This window comes from Populus alba, chromosome 15 (assembly GCF_005239225.2).
Source record: "Populus alba chromosome 15, ASM523922v2, whole genome shotgun sequence".
NCBI lineage: Eukaryota > Viridiplantae > Streptophyta > Magnoliopsida > Malpighiales > Salicaceae > Populus > Populus alba.
Genome location: NC_133298.1, coordinates 12591456 through 12612697, shown reverse-complemented (window position 1 = coordinate 12612697; position 21242 = coordinate 12591456). Strand labels below are relative to the sequence as shown.

The window sequence follows — 21242 nt, the reverse complement described above, 5'->3', positions numbered from 1 at the left end:
TGCTATGAGTTTATCATGATATCATGATCTGAATTATGAATTTGATATGTTAATACTGGTTAATCTAGATCGAGCCTGTATATTGCCATTTTAATATTAAAACAATCTCATCTTGAATTTTTTTAGTCAAATTATGATTTTACAGTCATACATGTTGCTTTTAGAGTTGTCAAGTCGATTAAATCATATCAGATAAACTCCATATAATTTAATTTTTTTTTTTACTAGAAACTATGTAACAATGCCTGAACTTTATTTTTATATTTTTTAAAAAAACTTGATTCTACCTATAGTAGTGATAACTAATTATTTCTGATAACAAAATAAACTAAAATGGTGGAGTGATGTTCATTGCACCATTTACTATAATTATAGACTTAGTGGCATTGTGGGTTGTAATGGTGCAATTAGAGTTTTGCCCCCAAGTAATAATTAGCTTGATTTATAGGGGTAAGAGGGTCTTTTTGTTATTTTAACAATAAAAACACTAAAATTCCCTCTAAGGCAAGGAATATATGCTTGACATCTAGGGGTATTTTTTTCTTTTGAATGCATGGTAAAATTACTTAAATGCAATTAAAGAAAAACAATAGCCTTAGTCAAGGGTTTTTTTTTCTATCTTTCCAATTTTTTTTTGTTATTTATTGTTTTGTTAAAGGCATTATGGTCCTTTTGACTTATGAATGCACAATATACTTACTTAAATGCCCCTTAAAGTTAAAAATACTTTTAAACAAGGTTCTTTTTTTGTCTTTTAATATTGTTTTTTTTGTCATTTAATGTTTTGCTGAGGGCATTATAGTCTTTTAACATAAATAAAATAATTTTAAAATTTTAAAAGTTATTGGCGTGTGTATGGGAGCTTGCACATTTTGAGTGTCGTGTATGGCACCTCCTAGTTGTAAAAATTGCCCTTTTATCTTGTCTTGGAATGTGCCACCATGTCCTCTTTCTCATGGTGTGAATTGTGTAGGCGGAGGTTGGATGATTAATCGTTAGTGGACCATTTTTTGTTTTTCCCTTCTTCTTTTATCTTCCTCTCTCCTAAAATTATAGGTCTATCCTCATTTCAGCATCAATCCTTTTTCTTTTAATTTTTAATTTTTGTTTTTGACCCTTTTGTAAAAGCTGATTTCTTTTCAATTTAGCTCTTCAATTTCAATTTGTAATGTATTGATGTTTTCAATTTGGTTCTTATTTTTTTTATTAATTTTTTTTCTTAATACTTTTATAAAAGTTTTAATGTTTTCAATTTTACCGTTCAATTCAAATTTATAGTGTATTATTTGTTTCATTTTGTTCCTCATTCTTTTGACTTTTTATTTTTTTAAAAAAATCTTTTTGTCAATGTTTTTATTCTTTTCTAATTTAACCCTCAAATCAAAATTTTGTTGTTGTCCTATTTATTTATTTTTATTTCAATTTTAACCCTTATTTTTTTTTTATTTTGAATCTTTTTGTGTAATTATTTTTCAATTTTATTTTTCAACATTCATTTCTTAGGGATTTTAGCTTTATGATTTTTTTTCCATGTATAGTGCTTCAGGTCTTATGACTCAAATCACAAGTTTGAAAAATTAATATGGGTTAACATTTTTATTTTGACTTCTTTTCTTTTTTTGATATCATTGTTCGACATTTTTTTTTATTTAAAAAAATTAGCTTTGTGGCTCTCTTCTATTTCCTTTTCTATCAAATTATTTTGAATTCATGAACTAAGAGGTAGGTCTGGTGAGTTAACTAGAACTATTTTATCTATTAATACTTAAATTACATGTCTATTATGCTAGCTAAAGTTGTCTCCCACTAATTTTTTAATTATTTTATATTTGGTTAGCTAAAAGTTAAACAATATCGTTTTTCTGCTCTATGATTAAATTTTTTTTTTTTCATGTTACTGAATTGTTTTTTAATATATATCTTTTTTATGTTTATTAGTGTCACCTCTTTTTTTTTTCATTTAATTTTTTCTATATAATTGAAATAAAACTAGTTTATTTGATTGTTACTGAGTTATTAATTTTTTATTTTTCTTAATGCAGTTACAACTGAACATTTGACGAGAAAAATAGTGGAGACCCGCAACTCATCACGTCTAGGTGGCTAAATCTAGATTTCTGGTATAAATTAATGAAACTTCAGCAGTCATTTCTCAATTTTTTTCAATTCCAAATTAAAGGAAGTTGACTACACAGTTCACATCCTCAAGGCCGCTTCTATAAATTTTTGTCTTCAGCCGTAAATCGCTCTCCCTCTCTCTATAATTTCGATGACAGGAATTCGGTTACAACAAGAAGAATCAGCTGACCTAACGCAAATCAGAGCTGCTGGCACCGGCGGCGATCTGGTGTCGGACGACGATAGGTCTGTGGCGGCGGATTCTTGGTCAATTAAGAGTGATTATGGGAGTACTCTCGATGACGATCAGCGCCATGCTGATGCCGCCGAGGCTCTCTCCGCTGCCGCTAACTGTCGCGCCGCTTCTGATTACAGGTTGGTATTTTCATTTTTAATTTATTCACTTTTTACTTTTCTCTTACTGTTTGAAACTGAATTAAAAATTCAGTGATCAAATTAGGAAGTTGGGCCCTTTTCTATTATTTAAACGTCATTGGAATTGAAATGTGAGAGTTTAAAATTTAAAAATCGTTTCGCTTTGCGTGAATTTCTTATTCTTTTATTGTTTCTATTGTTTTGGTATTTCAGAAATTTGGTAAAATCCTTTCGATTTTTTCTGTTTTGTTTTAATTTAGAAACCACTTTATTTCACCTAATTTCTCTCGGTTTTTATTATTTTTATTAGCTTGTGATGGAAAGATTATTTAGTGAGGGATTAATGGATTTATTATATACGAGAATGCTTGCCAATTGTCATTCGTTTTAGAGCTTGTTTAGATGTCTGCGCGAATGTGCATGTACACTGAATCATTGATTGCTCTTGAACACAGTTCAGACAAGGAAGAACTGGATGCTGAAGGCGTGGCTTCCATGTTAGGTCTACATAGTTATTGGGATGCTGCCTATGCTGATGAGTTGGCAAACTTCCATGAACATGGTCATGCCGGTGAAGTTTGGTACATATTCTTTTATTCATTTAATTTTCTATGCATAAGAAAAACTTCTTGCTATTCAGTTTATGTGATGATGAAGGTTGATGTCTGCTGCCTAACGATGGAAATATAAAGTTTCCTTGTAGTGGAGCTTTAGCTTGTTGAGACTTGAGAGGAAATGTAGTTCCTCAAAAAATAAACTTCTTATTGGTGGCTTTTCATAGTCTGAAAATCTCAGGCATCTACTCTCTTTGGGTATTAGGAATGCATGTCATACATGAAACTTGCTTTTCTCACTCAATATCAACACAGAAATTTCTTTATTCTGAGGGAAATTCATTGTTTTGTACATCTGTACTAAATTTTTTTTATCTAGTTTTAATTTTCAAAATTACATTATATAATTCTGCTGCTAGTGGCCTAGAATTTGTCAGTTCTTGCCCAATATGCAATAATGATGCTCAAATTGAATACAGGAACGCCAAGTTACTGAAATTGACTAATTCAGCAATGCTCAAATGTTTTATGTGACCAATTAATGTTATATTATCATAATGGTCTTAGAACGAGAAGCATATTCAGATTCTTGTAAGGATGTGTTGGTCATTTAAAGTGCCTCCAAAACTGTATCTTTTTTGAAGATGTGATGAGGTAAAATTAGTATTTTTCCTTTTTAAAGAGAAAAAAAAGGCTATTTATCTTTAGATTTTTGTTAAGCAGAGGTTTTTTTGTTTGGCTCTCACCTGATGGGGTCCAGCTGCATGGAAAATTCTCTGGGTTAACTCATCAGAATTACTGCGTTTGGATGCACTTTAAGGAATAGTCTTTTAAGTCAAGGGTATGCCATAAAAAAATGTATGAATGATAAATCATTATAAAACTATGCATGATAAATCAATGTAAAACTATGCTTTTTGTTGATTTCTTGATTGGATTTTTTCTATAGGCAAAAAAGGAGAAAAAACCTTAGGAGCACCAACACGGTGCAATCCATAATCTATACTGAAAGGGCATCACACAAGTACTTTTTTCATGACAACGGTGTATGTTATAATCCAGCTTTAAATAACAGAAAGATAGCTACACTACTTAAAGGCCTCTTATTATAATTAAAGGTATTAAGACACTTTTCCCCATATCTGTACACAAGCATTCTGAAGTCCATACCTGTCCTTGAGCTAATACCTAGCAGATTGCCACTGCTGAGAATGAATGATGTCACAGTCTTCTAGTCTAAGCAGAATGCCAAAGTGATGCAGCGATTCTGTTGCTCTCTTATGGAGATTTTACCTCCTGGCTAAGGTTTGTCTTTTTTGGACATTGTCAATGGCCATGATTCTCCACAATACTGTTTTTCAAGGAAAAAAAGTAAGTGGAGGTCAGCTTTCTTTCTAATAGCTTTTGAAAGAAAGCTGGTCTCCCATGCATAGTTAGCAGGGTCTCACATGTTTCTGATTGGATTGAGTTATTCATGATGTAGCTTGAGTAAAATCTTGAATACATTTTAGATGCCATTCATTACAATAGATGATTCATAGGAAGGTATATCAGTCCTCGTATCTACATGGTGAGTTTAATTCGAAACACGCACGCGCGCGCGCGCGCGCACACACACACATCATTTAAAGATGAGGTCTGCAACATGTAAATGGTGTTTTTTCTCTTTTGCTAATATTGATCCATATATTTATGCTATTGGGATCTTATTTGTTTGCTTCTTTTTCATCTTTCGCTATAGGTTTGGGGCTGATGTCATGGATGTCATTGCTTCTTGGACAAAAGGCCTGTGCTTTGAAATTTCTCAAGGTTGCATTCCTAATCATGTTGATGATATCAAGTCTGAAACTGTTGAAGAGAGTGATAAATATCTGTCCAGCTGGAGTGTACTTGACATCGGGACTGGCAATGGTTTACTCCTTCATGAACTTGCTAAGCTGGGGTACACTTTGAGATTTTGCTAGTTTTGGTATTATATGCTATATCACCCAAATAATTTAAAGTGGCCTTACAAAAGCAATAAATTTGACTTAACTGAATCACCTTTTCCTTTTTTGTGTGAAGACATGAGACATATGTCCTGCAAATATTAATTTAGGATTTGGAAAGTTGTTTTATTATGTAAAATATTGATGAAGTTATTGCTAGCGGTGCCTTCGCCAGAGATGGTTAAGGTGGCTAATGCAAAGGGACCTTGGTATTCATACAAGGACCCACCAGTGAAGAGCAAGTACAAATACAGTCTTTTACAAAAAATAATTTTGTTTACATGCTTTCTGTCATTTTGACTTGAACATGCACACACATTTGTGTTCTTGCTGGGACTTTTAACATTGATTGAAAGTTTAATATTTTGTTATCTCAATTACTGAAGGCCACACTGGAGAGCAACATCCATGGACCTTTGTTATGCAAGAAAGTAAATATTCACATTTTTGTTTTGGAAAAGAGATGTTAAAGAGGAGGAAAGAAGCTAATTTGATCAAAATCTCATTTAATACATTTTGGTTCTTGAATATCTGTGTTCGGTCTACCTCTATGTGCATGTTGTGACACATACAAAACTAAGTGGGTGCACTTCCAATTTAAAATAAGATTAGTTTCACTGTTGTTTTCAGAAATATGGAATTGATAATTCAGCAAAATTTGCCCACATTGTGCAGAGCCTGATTTAATGCTGTTGCAAAACTGTTGAAATTTTTTAGTAGAGCTAAAAATTTGCTCTTAATTATTATATTTTGCTAGAATAATGAAGGGACTCTTTTGTTTACCAGGTTTTCTGATTTAACTGGAGTTGATTACAGTGAAGGGGCCATTAACCTGGCGCGTAGGCTTGCTGATCGTGATGGGTTTTCTAATATCAATCTTCTGGTGTGTTATAACTTTGATATTACTATGAAAGTATAACTTATTGTGTTTGTAGTCTTATGAAAATTTGGTTTATGCATTACAATTCATTATTGTATCTGTCCTTTTGACTTACAAGTGCACAAGGCTTATATACAAGCTTGTGATTGTCTTCTCCATGAAATGATCATTTTTGTTGTCTTTTGGTAGGATGTTGATATTGGATAGTTTCATCTTATTGTTTAAATGAAATCTTAATGATTGATAGCATGGAAGTGAGCAATATATCCATAGCCTTTTATTTTTAGGTAAATTGCACTAGCCTCCACTCTAGATATCGTGAAATTATAGAGACCCCACCCAAAAATTTAAGGATATTACAGAAACTCCCTTTCCCAAACTAATCCCCTTACTATTAAAGGGGTGATTTAAAAAAATCATAAGGGCATTTTGGATACAAAAGAGAATTTCTGTAATGTTTTTAATCGTAGAGGGGTTTTTGTTAAATCTTCAAACTTTTGGGTGGGCTTGGTAATTCCACAATACCTTTTGGGCTTGTTGTAATTTACCAATTTTTTATTGGTCATTTGTTTCTTTTCTTTTATTGTAGTTTAATATTGGATGGTTTTGTCTTAATTGCTAAATGAACATTAAATATTTGATAACATGGCATCAATCTATTTTTTGCTTCTTTTTTTTTTTTAGTTCTTTTTTGAAGTGTCATGCATCAATACTTGAGAAAACTGGTGACCTTTCAAGCTGGAAGTGAGCTGCTCCTGAATTTCTCGTAGAACTTGTTTCTAATCGACATAATCTTTTAATTGTACTTGGTCATGTATATGTATTAATTTCTGTTCAAACATATATCTGTTACTTTTTGGTCTTTAGGTTGATGATGTTCTTGAGACAAAATTAAACAGACAGTTTCAGCTGGTCATGGATAAAGGGACTTTAGATGCCATTGGATTGCATCCTGACGGTGCTATCAAAAGGTAAAATCAATAGTACCTCCCGACCAGGGTATCCTGATTACATTCTGGTCTTGTTTACTAAGTACCCTACATTTACAAATTAAATTTCTGTTAAGATTCCAGTTCAGTCACTACTTGTTAAATAGTAAATGTTAAACTAATCTTATTTTTTAATTTCAGGATCATGTACTGGGAATCAGTTTCAAAGTTGGTTGCAGTAGGTGGAATCTTGGTAAGCTTGCATGTTGGAGCTAATTTATCTTTACTTCCTTTGCAATCAGTAATACCACCTTTCAAGTCAATCAAGAAGCCTAATTTTTGAGCTAAAGACTTGGGTTGCATTTTGCATTCAAATATCATATTTTCCTTAGACTAGGTCATCTTTTTTTTTTTTTTTCTCTGGCAAGGTTGATATTAGTTTCTAAACCTTCAACCTGCTAACTAATGTTCTCTTTGTTTTTTTCTGATCATGATACATAATTGCAGGTGATTACATCGTGTAACAATACAAAAGACGAATTGGTGCAAGAAGTAGAAAATTTCAATCAAAGGAGGATTGATGTATCCCTGGAATCAGAGTCCATGAAGGGCCATGAAGCATCCAGAGATCCTCCATTTCGATACCTCAATCATGTCCGAACATATCCTATGTTCATGTTTGGTGGATCAGTGGGATCACGTGTTGCCACCGTGGCATTTCTTCGAAACTGAGCATTAGTTTCGGCCATGGGTGGGACACTGGTAGGTTTTGATGTGTAAGATGGGGAGTGGAAGTGATATTTTTTGAGAAAGCTTGATGTTGTTGGAATTGAATACAATGTTTGATGCACTAATGATGACTATATCAATTCAAACTCGTGAAGAATGCAGAAATGATGGGATTCAACGTTCATTTAAAGGTGCTCACTGAATTTATGTTTTCTATTAGGCAAAGATAATTTCCATGTTACTACGCTATACATTATAAGCTTGTTATCTCCATTTTTCTAGCTTTTAGCTACTATATTCCCGAGCAAATTAATGCCAAGTGAATAAGTCGCTTTAAGCAGCTTCACCTTCTCATCAAATACATGAAAGGAAAAACCAACCAGTTTGTTGATTGGTTCTCTGGATCTTTGTTGAAGATTAGCATGGTAATTATTTGTCTAGAGCGTCATGGACATTAAGCTTATTAAAGGAAATATATCGATGATGAAAAATTTGGTTTATACTTGAGGAGCTTAGTATGCAGTGAGTAAGCCACGCAATAAAAAAAATTGGTTTATACACTCTGTTACATGTTTCTAGTCTATCATAGGAAAAAATTTCAATAGACCTTTTGAGTGCTTCAGTTGTTATTAGATAGAGTAATGAATATATTTTAATGGTCGCTGATAGTTTTAGCAAAACAACAATTATGAATCCTTATAAGAACATAGATGCAATGAGAGTAACTTTTTTTTTTTTCTTTTCGGTCTACTTTTGCATGCCTAACAATACTGTCAGTAATCGAGATACAAGATTTTTCAATAGATTTTAGAATGCATTATGGGATATTCTTGAAGTAATAAGCGGATATGTCCTGACTAAGGTTATAAATCTAATTGTGGTTCATGTATTGATGAATTCGTGTAAAGACTTTACACAGAAAATGAATTTTTTTATGGTTTATAATCTTGAGCCAAGACGCGTAAGTTTAATTTGGGTTTTGTGTCCAGGTTTATTATTTGTTGGGCTTGACCGATGATTTGAAGTTTGCCTGAAAAAATAAGTTCATCGTGGATTGAGGAACTTTCTAATATTTAAAATATATGTATAAAAGAAATAGTAAATGAGACAATTAAGAGAAAAATATAATCATTAATTCTTGAAGAGTGAAATTGTTGAGTGTGAGATATATATTTTTTATAACCTTTCACCTATAATCCAAGGTATTTATATACCTTAGTCACACTCATCTCAAGATGTGGAGAGCTTCCTGATTGATGGAAACATTAATGCTCACTGTTGGTCGTAGAAGTTTGTGATTGTCAATGATATATTGCTAAAAATAACCATTGGTCGAGAATGTGCTTGAGTTGTATAGAAAGTGATTCGTGTTGCAATGCAACTATTGGCTAGGAATGTGGTGACAACCATGTATATAAAAAAGTGTACTTACAGAGAATATATTAGAGAATATTTCAGTAAATCATAAAAAATATTATATGTATGACGGTGCGTGATTAACTCCTCAAGAGTTAAAAAATACTTAGAGGTGTGTGCTAAAAGCCGAGATTTTTGTGTGGTACTAACTCAAGATCCAAATAATTTATTAATGTTAAAACATAAGAGAAAAAGAAGAGACAATCCATATGGGCTAGCCTAAACATAATGGAAATCAATCCACCTCGGCTGTTACCTAAACAGAAGGCAATTGTTTGGGCTACAAACCCAAATGGTGACTCTAGGTGCAGTTCGTCTAGGCCATGGTCCAAATAGGCTGCTATTTTGTTTTCTTAGTAAAAATTATTCACCTGTATCTTTCCCCCGAGTCTTTTAAAATATATGTTTGAAAAACCTAACTAGTAGAAGTGTGGGAAGAAAATATTTACAATATAAATGTTACCTGTTATGGTTACCCACTATGAAAATGTTACCTCTTTGTGTAATAAACGTGTCTACATGAGGATTGTCTTTGTAACATTGTTAACGCTAGTCACAAAGACTTAGAGAATGATCCATGATCCTTTTGAAGACAAATAGTTGTAGAGATCTCGAGAAGAATCCTTGATTATTTTAAGGATATTGAAGATGCATATGGAGATTTAATAGGGATATATATGGCGATATGAAGATCTCACCATAGAGATTTTTTATGAAGATATGTTTAGAGATTTTAACAAAGATTTATGTTGAAGACATGAAGAGAAATTACTACTTTTATTGAAAGGTTAAAAAAATAGAGATATAATTATTGGAGATAATTCTAGGATTATTTGATCTTAGGTAGCTCATCAATTGTGCAAACTTCTTTCCTTTTGAATTGTTTTGGGTTTTTTGATCTTAGAATTATTTGGGTTTTTTTTTTCTTATGAATTGGTGGAGGTAACTTTTGGCGACCAATCTTTCTATCTCCTTTTCAGAGTGTTACATTCCTCAGTGTCATGTTTATAATCATGGTGAAAAATATAGAATGTATTAGGATTTCTCATGTTCATGTCACTTTTAATGGGAAAACGATATTTCACAAATTCTCTTTTTGATAACAGCTAGCACCTCAATCCATGTGGTGGTTAGAGGGGTAATACGGAGCTCGAAGGATGTAAGGCAATGATAAATGTGGCCCTTGGTCCTCATTTTAAATGCTTTAGTTGAAGATTAGGAAGATTTTTCTCAGTATAAACATGGGTGCCCTTGTCTGATCATGCTGACTTTTTACACCATCATATAATTTTTCATGGTCTATTTGACGTTGAAGAGATTTCTATTAGGGAGAGTGTATAACTTTTTGACACGATCAAAATATTAATGTCTTATTCCAAGTGCAGGAGTGTCGAAGTAATAAATAACCTGACAAGATCCGGGTCGAACCACATGGAGGTGAACTTATAAATAATATATAATAATAATAATAAAACAAAAAAAAGGGTTTATGAGAATTTTATGAGATATTGATGTAAGTATTAATCAAAGATAAGGAGAGTGTATAACTTTTTGACACGATCAAAATATTGATGTCTTATTCCAAGTGCAAGAGTGTCGAAGTAATAAATAACCCGACAAGATCCGGGTCAAACCACAGGGAGGTGAACTTATAAATTATATATAATAATAATAATAATAATAATAATAAAACAAAGGGTTTATGAGAATTTTATGGGATATTGATGTAAGTATTAATCAAAGATAAGGAGAGTGTATAAGTTTTTGACACGATTCAAAATATTGATGTCTTATTCCAAGTGCAGGAGTGTCGAAGTAATAAATAACCCGGCAAGATCCGGGTCGAACCACAGGGAGGTGAACTTATAAATTATATATAATACTAAATAATAATAATAATAATAAAACAAAGGGTTTATGAGAATTTTATGGGATATTGATGTAAGTATTAATTAAAGATAAAAGTAATTGTCAAGGTTAGAGGATCCACTAATAGTATTGAAAATAAGTATAGTATAAACTCTTTTTATTAATCAACTGGAAACCACACACAAAAGAGGTTCCAATCGAATGATTTATCCTTAATAGTTCATTATAAATTTTTAACATGATCATATTAATTATCTTATTTTAGTAACACCATACTTTTAAATATTGTCAAGAATTCATGATGCTAACTTATGTTAACAACAAATCAAGTTTCTTTTATAGCATAGGTGTAGGGTATACCATACGGTTGGCTATGAAAGTGCCAAGCATTTGTTGTAGCAAGTGTTATAAAACACAATTCTAGATTAACTATTGAATAAGCAAGGTATTAATAGTTAATAAGATAAAAAGATAAGACATGTTAATCACAAACTTTCTTGGATATAAGCATTGAAGTCCATGTTGAGTTTATATTATACATATTCTGACACTATTAGTGAAATATTTTTACCTTAACAAAATAAACTTAACTAAACATAATGAAAGAGAGAAACATAAATAAACAAGATAAGAACATAGTTATGATGAAAAGCATAAACAAGAGATTAATGAAAGCTAAACTTAAGTATTACAAAAATATAAAGAAAAAGAGCAAGAACATGATCTTGATTTGAAAACCAAGATGCCTAAATGCATGGCAAATACCTCATTTTATAGGTCAAAATTCAGAATTATTGATTTGATAACTAATTATTGAATGGGTGGTCACCTCTTGACTTGGTAACAATCTTTACCTTCTTGTCTGTAGAAAACGTCATTGCTAACATCAGAATTTGAACATATAATTTTCATGAAAGTTCTGGAAAATTGTCTTAGCTTTCCAATAAAACAAGAATGAGATCATTTGGACTTTTAAAACTCAAGATATGGGCTAAACATTAAATAGTATTTAGGTTGCAAGACAAATTCAGACTTTTTTTTTTATGCTAAGATTTGGACTTTCAAAAAGTAGAATTGAGTTTCGAACTCTTATAAATGTTTTAGGCCTATGTCTTAGCTTTTGATCCATATAAACCAAACTGAAATTCAAGATCTACAACTTCAGATATAACCTAATGATGAAATAGTGTTCCAATTGTAATTGAATCAACATCTCTTTTCTATGCTTAGCCTTTTCTTTATCCTTTCACTTTCAATAATTAATCACATCAATCAATCCTTTGAATTGTGAGATATGTCTGCATTTAAAATGAGAATTTGCCATAAATTAAAGCTATCTTATATTATTAGACTTGTTATTATAAAACATGCTCTAGTTAAGGAGTTATTGATACTTCAAGTGCAAAATGATGATATAAAACCTTAATAAAAATGCACTTTTAAGTACTAATCACCTTTCTATAAGGAATAATTATATATTATACTAATTAGAGCTTATATGATGATGAGTACAAAGAGTCTGTTCACATTGAGTATTTATTTGTTGAACCTTTAAAGATATGCCTTGATGCTCTCATCTTCTAGTTATGTAATGGTAAACAACCTAATGCTGCTTTGTTTAGCTAGAATACTTGTGCTGAAGTGATAGGTAAGTTTGGAGTCGAGATAATAAAAATAGAGGATAGAGCCAACTGTAGGTTATGGTACTATGCATGAGCATATCCACGAAGCATAGTTGAAGAATTTTGCACATTGCACCACAGTCTTGTGTGACAAGCTTTAAGATGCATCTTACATTTTGTATGTGTTTTTGGTAGTTTATGAATTCTTTATAGTTGTCTAAGGTTGTAATTATAGAAACACAATATTTTTGAAAAGTTGTGTTCATTATTCTATTGCAAAGCATATATTCTTTTAATGGGCTATGTTTAAGAGCTCATAGATCCCTTAAGAGTCTTAGCATTATCATGACACTTAAGAGTCCTCTACTGAAAAATGGTCACCATGTTTTTTTTTTTTTTTACAGGGCATGAGAGCCCCTCCCACTAAAGAGTAATGACTGGATGATGTTGCTATTATACTAAGGAGATCTCTATCTTTCCCTTGAAGAGTGGTGCATAAAGCATTAGGGAGATCAAGTATATCATTTGGAGAGTGATGCATATAGCATTGGGAAGACCAAATCCATCATTTCCTAGGAGAAACGTGCATTCCTAGGACAAGTGTTGATGAGCTTTTAACCATCACCTGAGTAGTGAATTGTTGAAGCTTATGTTGGGTAGGAGTGTTCGTGGCAACATGTTGACTTGTCCCGCTTCCTAGCCCATGTGGACATTGGTTATATGTGCCATGTAATGGCATAAAAATGCCAAAAACAAGTTTTAGAAAAGAAATTGATACTTTTTGATCACTATCCCTACATACATCACCATTGATGAAGCCAAAAAAATCTAAGTAGCTTAGGAATAGAGCTCTCATATTGGATAATCGGTTAATCATTGGTCCTAGTAATCTCATCCATTTTTCTTAACCAAAGAGGTTGATAGCTTATACTTGGTACCTGGTAGGCCAAGGTGGCTTATGGCTAGTACCTGTAAAAAGTCCTTTTTTGTAGATGTAAGGACTCTTAGATGCTTAAGTAAGTACATTTTTAGAGAGAAAAGGTACAATAATATTCTAGAGCGAGATGCTCTCAAATATATATATATATATATATATATATAGTAAAGAATGAAGATCATGAACTTTTATTTTGAATGATTTATGATGTATTTATAACACACGAGTCTTGTACTGCTGTAGAAAGAAGGAGTTGAAGTGTAATTTTACCTTTATGATTTTAAGTTGTATTATGAGCTGTATTCCACTCATTTTATGCAACAAAATGATGGAGATATGGTAGGCCATGAAAGACTTTAATACATCTAATGGTATTGGTGAATGTAGATTTGTTTAATTTAGTATATTTGTTGAGAAATAATTCCTATAAGATTTTATATAAAAATCTATGGAATTGATGGCATTAGATTTAGGTATTATGTTTGAATCCATGGGTGTAGCGCATCCAGCTATGCCTAGGGTGTGATGAAAAAAATTCTCGGGAAGTCCTCGGGCTTAACACTAAGATAACACGCGACAGGCCCACCTCATTGGCCTAGTAGTGTGCTAGGCCAAGCTATTGGATTTGGTAAGCACCAAATTGAGGTTGCACCTAGGCCTGGTATATTGCCAGGCCCAGGCGCTAGACTGACATGTTTGGGTTTTATTGTTATATTTTTAACAAAACATATAAATATATATTGATAAAATCTAGTTTCATCACTAATCTTCAAAGTTTTAGATGGTTTGACGAAAACTCAAGTGTATAATGGAAAGGAAAACTTACTAATGTGAATTCTCTTTTTTATTCCTGGATTAATTACTTCAGTGCCACTTCAATTACTAGAACCAAAGTGATATTCCACAATACGAACGTCTTTGTAAATCTTGTTAAGTTAATGTAGAGAGTTAAGATGGGAGAAGAGAAAGAGAGAACTATGTTCTTTCAATAATGAAAACTTACATCTTCATACGAGTTATGTCCCTATTTATATAAGTAGAGGAAGCAATTACTTTCTTTAGTAACTACTCTAAATACTTGGACCATACCCATCCATCATGGGCGGACAATGTCTAACCCAATAACCAACATCTCCCACTCGCCTATGAGGGATTGAATCTCTCTAATACATTATACTTCAAACTTGCACAAGAATTTCTTAGTTGGTGAATAGACTATGCGACCTGAAACACATAGTGAAAGGAGCTCTAATATATAAACCTAAAATAGGCCATATAAGAGACATCAACCTCATAATTGATATACCCAAAGTATTTTTAGTAACACATGACTGAATATAATTCAATCCCTCAAGAATTTCATACTCAATCCATTCTTACAATTACAAGTATTTTAAATCATATTAAATCTATTCAAGTGATATGATCCCGATTGGTGAATACAAGTGATAGATGTAGAACTAAAATTAAATTGCTTTCGCTCTCATATCAATCAGATCTAAATTAACTCGCCTTCCTAAGAGTATTTCTTTAAGTTGAATCATTCTATGATCATAGGATATACTCCTAAAGTAGTGATTATTAATACATCATCTCATGATATAGTCAAAAGTCATACAAGATAAGATTTTGAGATCTTAGAAATGATCTTCAGGACTCATATAATAAAGAAGCAGGGATCCATTCTTTATTCCTGTAGTAGTCGCTAGCACATGTAGTATGAAATACATGTTATAGTGGAGCTTACTCTTTTCTTTTCTTAAGATAAAGAGTGTATATCGTTGCTCTTCTTGTTAGAGAAAATACACCATACGAGTATTAGTCTTGCTGCTAAAAACATAGACTTCAAATAAGAAATTCTCATTTGCTCATTTATCATTAGTAGCAGATGAATAATTTCATACTCGGCTTCAATCATAATAGACACATGAATGGTGAGAATTCGTTCATGTCGATTCTTTTATCTAAGAACATCATCTTGGTCCCTACCAGGGTGACATGTTAATAATCATTTTGAGTTAAAATTGTTTCTATTGCGCCCAAGTCGCTTATTGAGCATTGAAACTCAAATAGTCTCATCTCTACTCACCTTATAATTGTTAAAGGTGATTACTCATGAGAGTGAATCAATCTAAGTCTATTAACATACTTTAACAAATTGTACTATACGATACTCACAATATATTCTATAAAACAAATAATGAATAACATGATATAATAATGTTATTTATTCATTATTCAATCATTGTAAACCTTCATATGATCCTTTTGACTGCCATTTAGAGTTTTTGACCAAGGTTTAATTGATATCAGCTAACCAATGCAATGACATAACATATATTGGAGTGTGTGCACATCATTGCATACATCAAACTACTGACAACACTGGCTTAAGGTACTTTGGACATTTTCTCCTTTTCTTCTGGAGTCTTGGGACACATATCACGTCTTAAGCTCAAACTTTTATCAACATGGGTGTTTGCTGGTTTGCTATCTTACATGTGATAACGCTCAAACATCTTTTTGATGAATTCTCTTGAGTTAAATTCAAAAGCCTTTTAACGCGATCTCTTATGATTTTCACAATAAGAACATAGTTGACCTCACCCATGCCTTTCATTTCAAAGTTCAATGATAACCACTTTTTAGTAGTATTAATCATCTCTTTACTATTTCCAGCTTTTAAGATGTCGTCAACATATAAGGACAATATTATAAAACTATTGTTAGAACATTTTAAATACACACAATGGTATTCTTTCATCATTGTAAAACCATCATTAAGAATAGCTTGATGAAATTTGATATTCCGTTGTCTAGAAGCTTGCTTAAGACTATAAATGAATCTTTTAAGCTTGCAAACTTTGCGCTCTTGTCTTTTAGTCTCAAATCCTAAAGATTGATCCGTATAGATCTCCTTATTTTGTTTTCCATTGAGAAACGCAGTTCTAACATCCATTTGGTATAACTTTAGGTCCATATATGCAACTATAGCTAAAATGAGGCAAATTGAAGTAATCCTCAGAACTGGTAAGAATGTATCTTCATAATCAATTCCCTTTTCTTGAGTGTAGCCTTTCGCTACTAGTCGAGCCTTATAATATTCTATTGACCTATCTGCCTTACATTTAATTTTAAAAACCCATTTATTTCCAATGGATCTTCGTCCTGATGGTAAATCAACCAAGTCCTAGACTTGATTAATTTTCATCGACTATATTTCTTCTTCCATAGCTTTAATTCATTCTTTTACTTTAGGACTAGATAAAGCATGACTGAATGTTTTAGGCTCTTCATCATCTTGTGGAGCAATCATGAATGCTTCCCCTTCAATCTCAAATCGATGACGAGGAATTGGTTTACGAATGCTACTTCAAGGTTGAGATTGCTCATGATCTTGCTCTATGAGAGTAGGAATAGATAAAATATCACTCCCACTATTTCTAGAGGATTAAAAGTTTCATCTAAGTCCTCTGCTGAATGGCTTATTGCGCCATAATCTAGATTCTTCATTTTATTTAATTGAAAATATTTTTCAACCTCACCTGTCTTTGGAAAAACCTTTTCTAAGAATACAATATCACACAATTCAATCTCCGTCACTCTTCCATCAGGTTTTTCACCAGTAAATACAAATCCTTTGGAATGTTCATAATATCGTATAAAGATACACTTCTTCCTCTTAGGACCAAGTTTCTTATATTTATGAGAAGTATTGTGAATATAAACTGCACACCCCCATGAATGGAAATAACCTAGATTAGGTTTGATACCATTCCATAGTTCATATGGGGTGGATGAGACAGATTTAGAGGGTACATGATTAAGTATGTAAGCAACAATTAACAATGCATTTCCCCAAAAGGAAATTGGTACGTTAGCTTGCTCCATCATTAACCTAACAATGTCAAATAGGGTTCTATTCCTCCTTTTCGCTACACCATTTTGTTGTGGAGTAAGAGGAACAATTAGCTATCTAGCTATATCCTTTTCATCATAAAAAATTCAAATTGATTAGATAGGCATTCACATCCTCGATCAGTTCTTAAAGTCTTGATCTTAGTGCTTAGTTTATTCTCCACCAGATTGATGTATCGAATGAAGCAATCCAATGCTTCGGATTTATATGAGATCAAATAAACAAGATCAAATCATGTGAAATCATCGATAAATATGATGAAATAATTTCCTCCATGTCTTGCCCTCTCATTCATTGGGCCACAAATGTCTGAATGAATAAGTTGTAATGGACTACTAGCTCTTTTAGCTTTGCCAAATGGTAATCTAGTTGCTTTTCCAGCAAGACAATGCTCACAAATAGGCAATTTCTCTTTGGTAAGTGATCTTAAAAGACCACTTCTTGCTAATCTATGTAATTGATCTTGCTCAATGTGTCCTAATTTAGCATGCCAAGTTATGATATTAATAGTGCTAGAGTTTTGAACAACATAAATTGAAGTATCATAATTAATAAATACATTAACGGTGTCTAACACCATAAAACCATTTAATACAAAACTAGAACCATAGAAAAAAAATATTATCCAGATGTATTTTTACACAACAACCAACATCTGAAACTTTTAAAAGAAATAAACAAAAAATTTGTCAATAAGTCTCTATTCTAAGCAACCAAAGGAAACCAAATAAATGACTTCCAAACTATCTGAACAATTGATAATGGATTTTTTAGCATGTATATTTTCCACTATTCATGCTTGCTTTTGAAATATTTTGGATGTGTTGCACATGATAATTAGAATTTTGGATCCTTTTTTGAACTATTGACCTCATGGAAAATTAATTTGTTTTCAGATACTAAGTTATTGAGCAGCCAGAATCCAGTAGTAAAACCGAACATTGATTTATTGTGTGTTGCAAAGGAAGCTATACAACTTAATTCTAGATGTTTGTCACCATTTTCAAATATCTAAGATGAAGGTCTACAACACATATGAAGGGTATATAACTCAATTTTGCTGTTTCAAAGCCCAAAAAGCAAGTTAAAAAAAAAAGATTGAATCAGACCCGAACTTCCTGCACTCCAAATACTGTCTCGGTTTATAGCCCATATTCAAGTCTTAGAGATTCAAAAATTGTAAAATCAATGTTGTTGCAAAGAAGATTTGATTTTCTGCAATTTCTCCATAAATAGAGATCTTGAACTCGCACATTTCCTACCTCAAATCTGGCCCAAAATGTCTGGGTAGGAAGGAATTCAAATCAAAAATGGAAACTTTCGTTCTAACAGGGGTTAAAAGGCCATAATATAAAAGAAAAAAAGAAGGGTCTACAAGTGAGAGGGGCATACATAGAGAGACCCTAAAATAGACTAAAGGGAAGGAATGAGGCGGCACAGAAAGGGACGAAAAACAAAGGCAAAAATAGAGGCAAAAACATATAAGATTTGGAGGACACCTATCTATTCCACTACCATTCTCTGCTTTTGAGTGATGTTCATTGTATTACGTTTGTTTCTCTTTAATTTAACTATGTAGTAGACTTTTATTATGAGATTTTTTATGTAACCTTACTATGAATATGTGAACAATTTTTTTAATTGAATTATTACATTAAGTTGTTGAGTATTTCACTCTATGTGTAATACTTGTGTATGTTATGTCAACATTTACATGATTTAGAATTCAATTTGAGGTTGGGAAGTGATAATTGTTTTAGCTGTTGTTTGAAATACCTTAAGAAATCTATAGGATAGAGATATCCTAGCAACTTTTAGAATTATTATAGGTTTTACGGTACTTAATAAATTTCGACAAGTTCAAAACTTTTATAGAGTATATAAAATTTGCCTGTCAAAATAATTCATTGATACTCAAGATAGATTAATGTTTAAATTAGAAAAACTAGTTTATCAACGCTAGGAGTGAATTAATTTGATTTCACATAGAAATAGTTACGGTAAGTCAAAAATCCTAAAACCAATAGAATTGAATTCAATAATATTTAATTAGTCTGGTTTTTTTTTTTTAATAATTAATTTTTGTTTCATACACTATCTCATTCGATTTCTCAAATAGATCATAATTTAAAAGACTTTGTAATTAGTAGTAATTTTTACAAATCTTCATAGAACGATACTCTACTTATCAGTTTATTATTTGTTACAATTCGTGCACTTGCGAAATTAACCAACAACAATCATCAGCATAATAATGTTCTCTGTACATCCACACCTACAATAACTGAATTATAACTGAAGTGCACTCCTTAAATATCTGAGAAACTAACAATCAACACATCTGCCAAATTGTGGTGGTCTTGGAGTGTGACGATTGTTGGCTCCAGATCCAGGATAATCGTGGAGTTCCACAATCTTTCTTCCATTTGCGATATGTTCATCCTGGTCTTTCTTCTTGCTCTGGAGTTCCTGTCAGCGGATGGATTAATATTCATGTGCAAATGGAGTTGAGAATATTGGGATTGTAAAATCAAGCATCATGATCGTAGCTGTAGGGAAATCTATAATTATTTTGTTACCATTTGGGTGTCCTCAAGAATCGGACGAAATTGATCATGACCATGCACCTGACTTCCAGTTGCTGGAGAAATAAAACAACACATCACAATCAAGAAGAATTATCATATTAAGAGAAAAAAAATGAAAGAAATGAAGGTGTTAAGAAAGGTATTGAAGACATACTCCTTGTTGAGATTGAATTGCTCCAATAAACAAGGTTAGAAATCAACAAAAAGCTTACAAGTAACCGGAAGAGCACTCCTGCCATTGCTGGAACAAGCTTCCTTACAGACAATCTAAGGGAAGCCCTCAAATTATGTGTATATATCATAGATGTTTCTGATAAAAAAAGACATGCCAATTAAAGTCAAAAGGTGACTCGAGCACAACACACTTGTGCTTGTGGGGGAGAGGGCTTGCGCGTTTCAAGTCCAGCCATAAGATCATATGGAAGCCATTAAATTGTATATATTAGTCTGCTAAAGTGGGGGTGCCATGAGAAAAATATATCAATTAACGTAGTGGGTAAAGATGGAGCACCTAAATTCGAGTGGAGGATGACTATAGAAATATGATGTCTTGCACTAATCTAGTGGGAATTACTATTTATTAGAGCCAAGGGATGTTCAATGCAAAGTTTGCTCCATCTTTTGTTTTTTATTTTTTATTTTTGGGTCTTCACTGGCTTGCTCACATCCGTGAAAAGTGACAAATTCACAATAAATTAAAGCAATAAAATTGATATCGAAGAAGTGGGAGGTTGATTTAGAAGATATGCTGTTTGATCAACCAATACTCATGTCCGTTGATAGTTTTTTCCATTCATTTTTGAATGCGTGGATCGCGACCTGTATCGGTGGATGTTCTTAAAGTATACTTATTTTTTTATATTAAAAAGTAGTGTTATGTTAATACATGGTTTGTTTAGAAACCAAGGCAATATATACCACTTAAAAAAAATGTTTTACTTTTGAAACAAAATAGGGTATTTCGTCCTTTTATTCAAAAATACAATGGCTTATTTGCAGGTTATTTTTTTAATCAAAATGACAAATTTCTTCTTAATTTTCTTTAAAGATTAAACATACTAAATATGTCATCACCCTATTTACCTTTTTCTTTTTAGTTTTTAAAAAACTTATAAATCACGAACATATGTCATGTAAGTTTAGGAAATGATAAATTATTTATTATAAATGAAATATTTTTAGCATGTTACAATACTTATTGATCATTTTATATCTCAAAAGCGCGAAAATAATATTTAATCAAGTATTATTTAGTTACTTTAAACATTTATAAGTAATTACAACATATTACACAATGCTTTTAACCCTACCCAAAAAC

The 21242-nt window shown here is 32.1% G+C and overlaps 1 protein-coding gene and 1 non-coding gene across 2 annotated transcripts; one reads left to right on the top strand and one right to left on the bottom strand.

Annotated features, from left to right (window-relative positions):
• The first annotated feature begins 2066 nt into the window (after positions 1–2066).
• On the top strand, positions 2067–7757 carry LOC118033376 (uncharacterized). Its single transcript, XM_035038332.2, has 7 exons — positions 2067–2493; positions 2949–3074; positions 4789–4989; positions 5822–5918; positions 6783–6886; positions 7046–7097; positions 7352–7757. Exons 1-7 carry the CDS (start codon positions 2270–2272, stop codon positions 7574–7576), a joined length of 1029 nt encoding a protein of 342 aa, XP_034894223.1. The 5' UTR covers positions 2067–2269; the 3' UTR covers positions 7577–7757.
• Positions 7758–19452: 11695 nt separating this feature from the next.
• Positions 19453–20288, bottom strand: LOC118033379 (uncharacterized). The gene is made up of 3 exons (XR_012168100.1): positions 20079–20288; positions 19916–19977; positions 19453–19805 (listed from the first exon to the last, which is right to left on the bottom strand). It is a non-coding gene; the product is annotated as an uncharacterized protein (transcript).
• Positions 20289–21242: the final 954 nt, after the last annotated feature.

What these genes read in the sequence shown, in the direction of transcription:
- LOC118033376 (XM_035038332.2), top strand. Translation starts at nt 2,270, where the DNA reads ATGACAGGAATTCGGTTACAACAAGAAGAATCAGCTGACCTAACGCAA. An exon ending in CGCGCCGCTTCTGATTACAG is followed by an intron (nt 2,494 to 2,948) that starts GTTGGTATTTTC and finishes TCTTGAACACAG; the next exon opens with TTCAGACAAGGAAGAACTGG. An exon ending in CATGAACTTGCTAAGCTGGG is followed by an intron (nt 4,990 to 5,821) that starts GTACACTTTGAG and finishes TTTGTTTACCAG; the next exon opens with GTTTTCTGATTTAACTGGAG.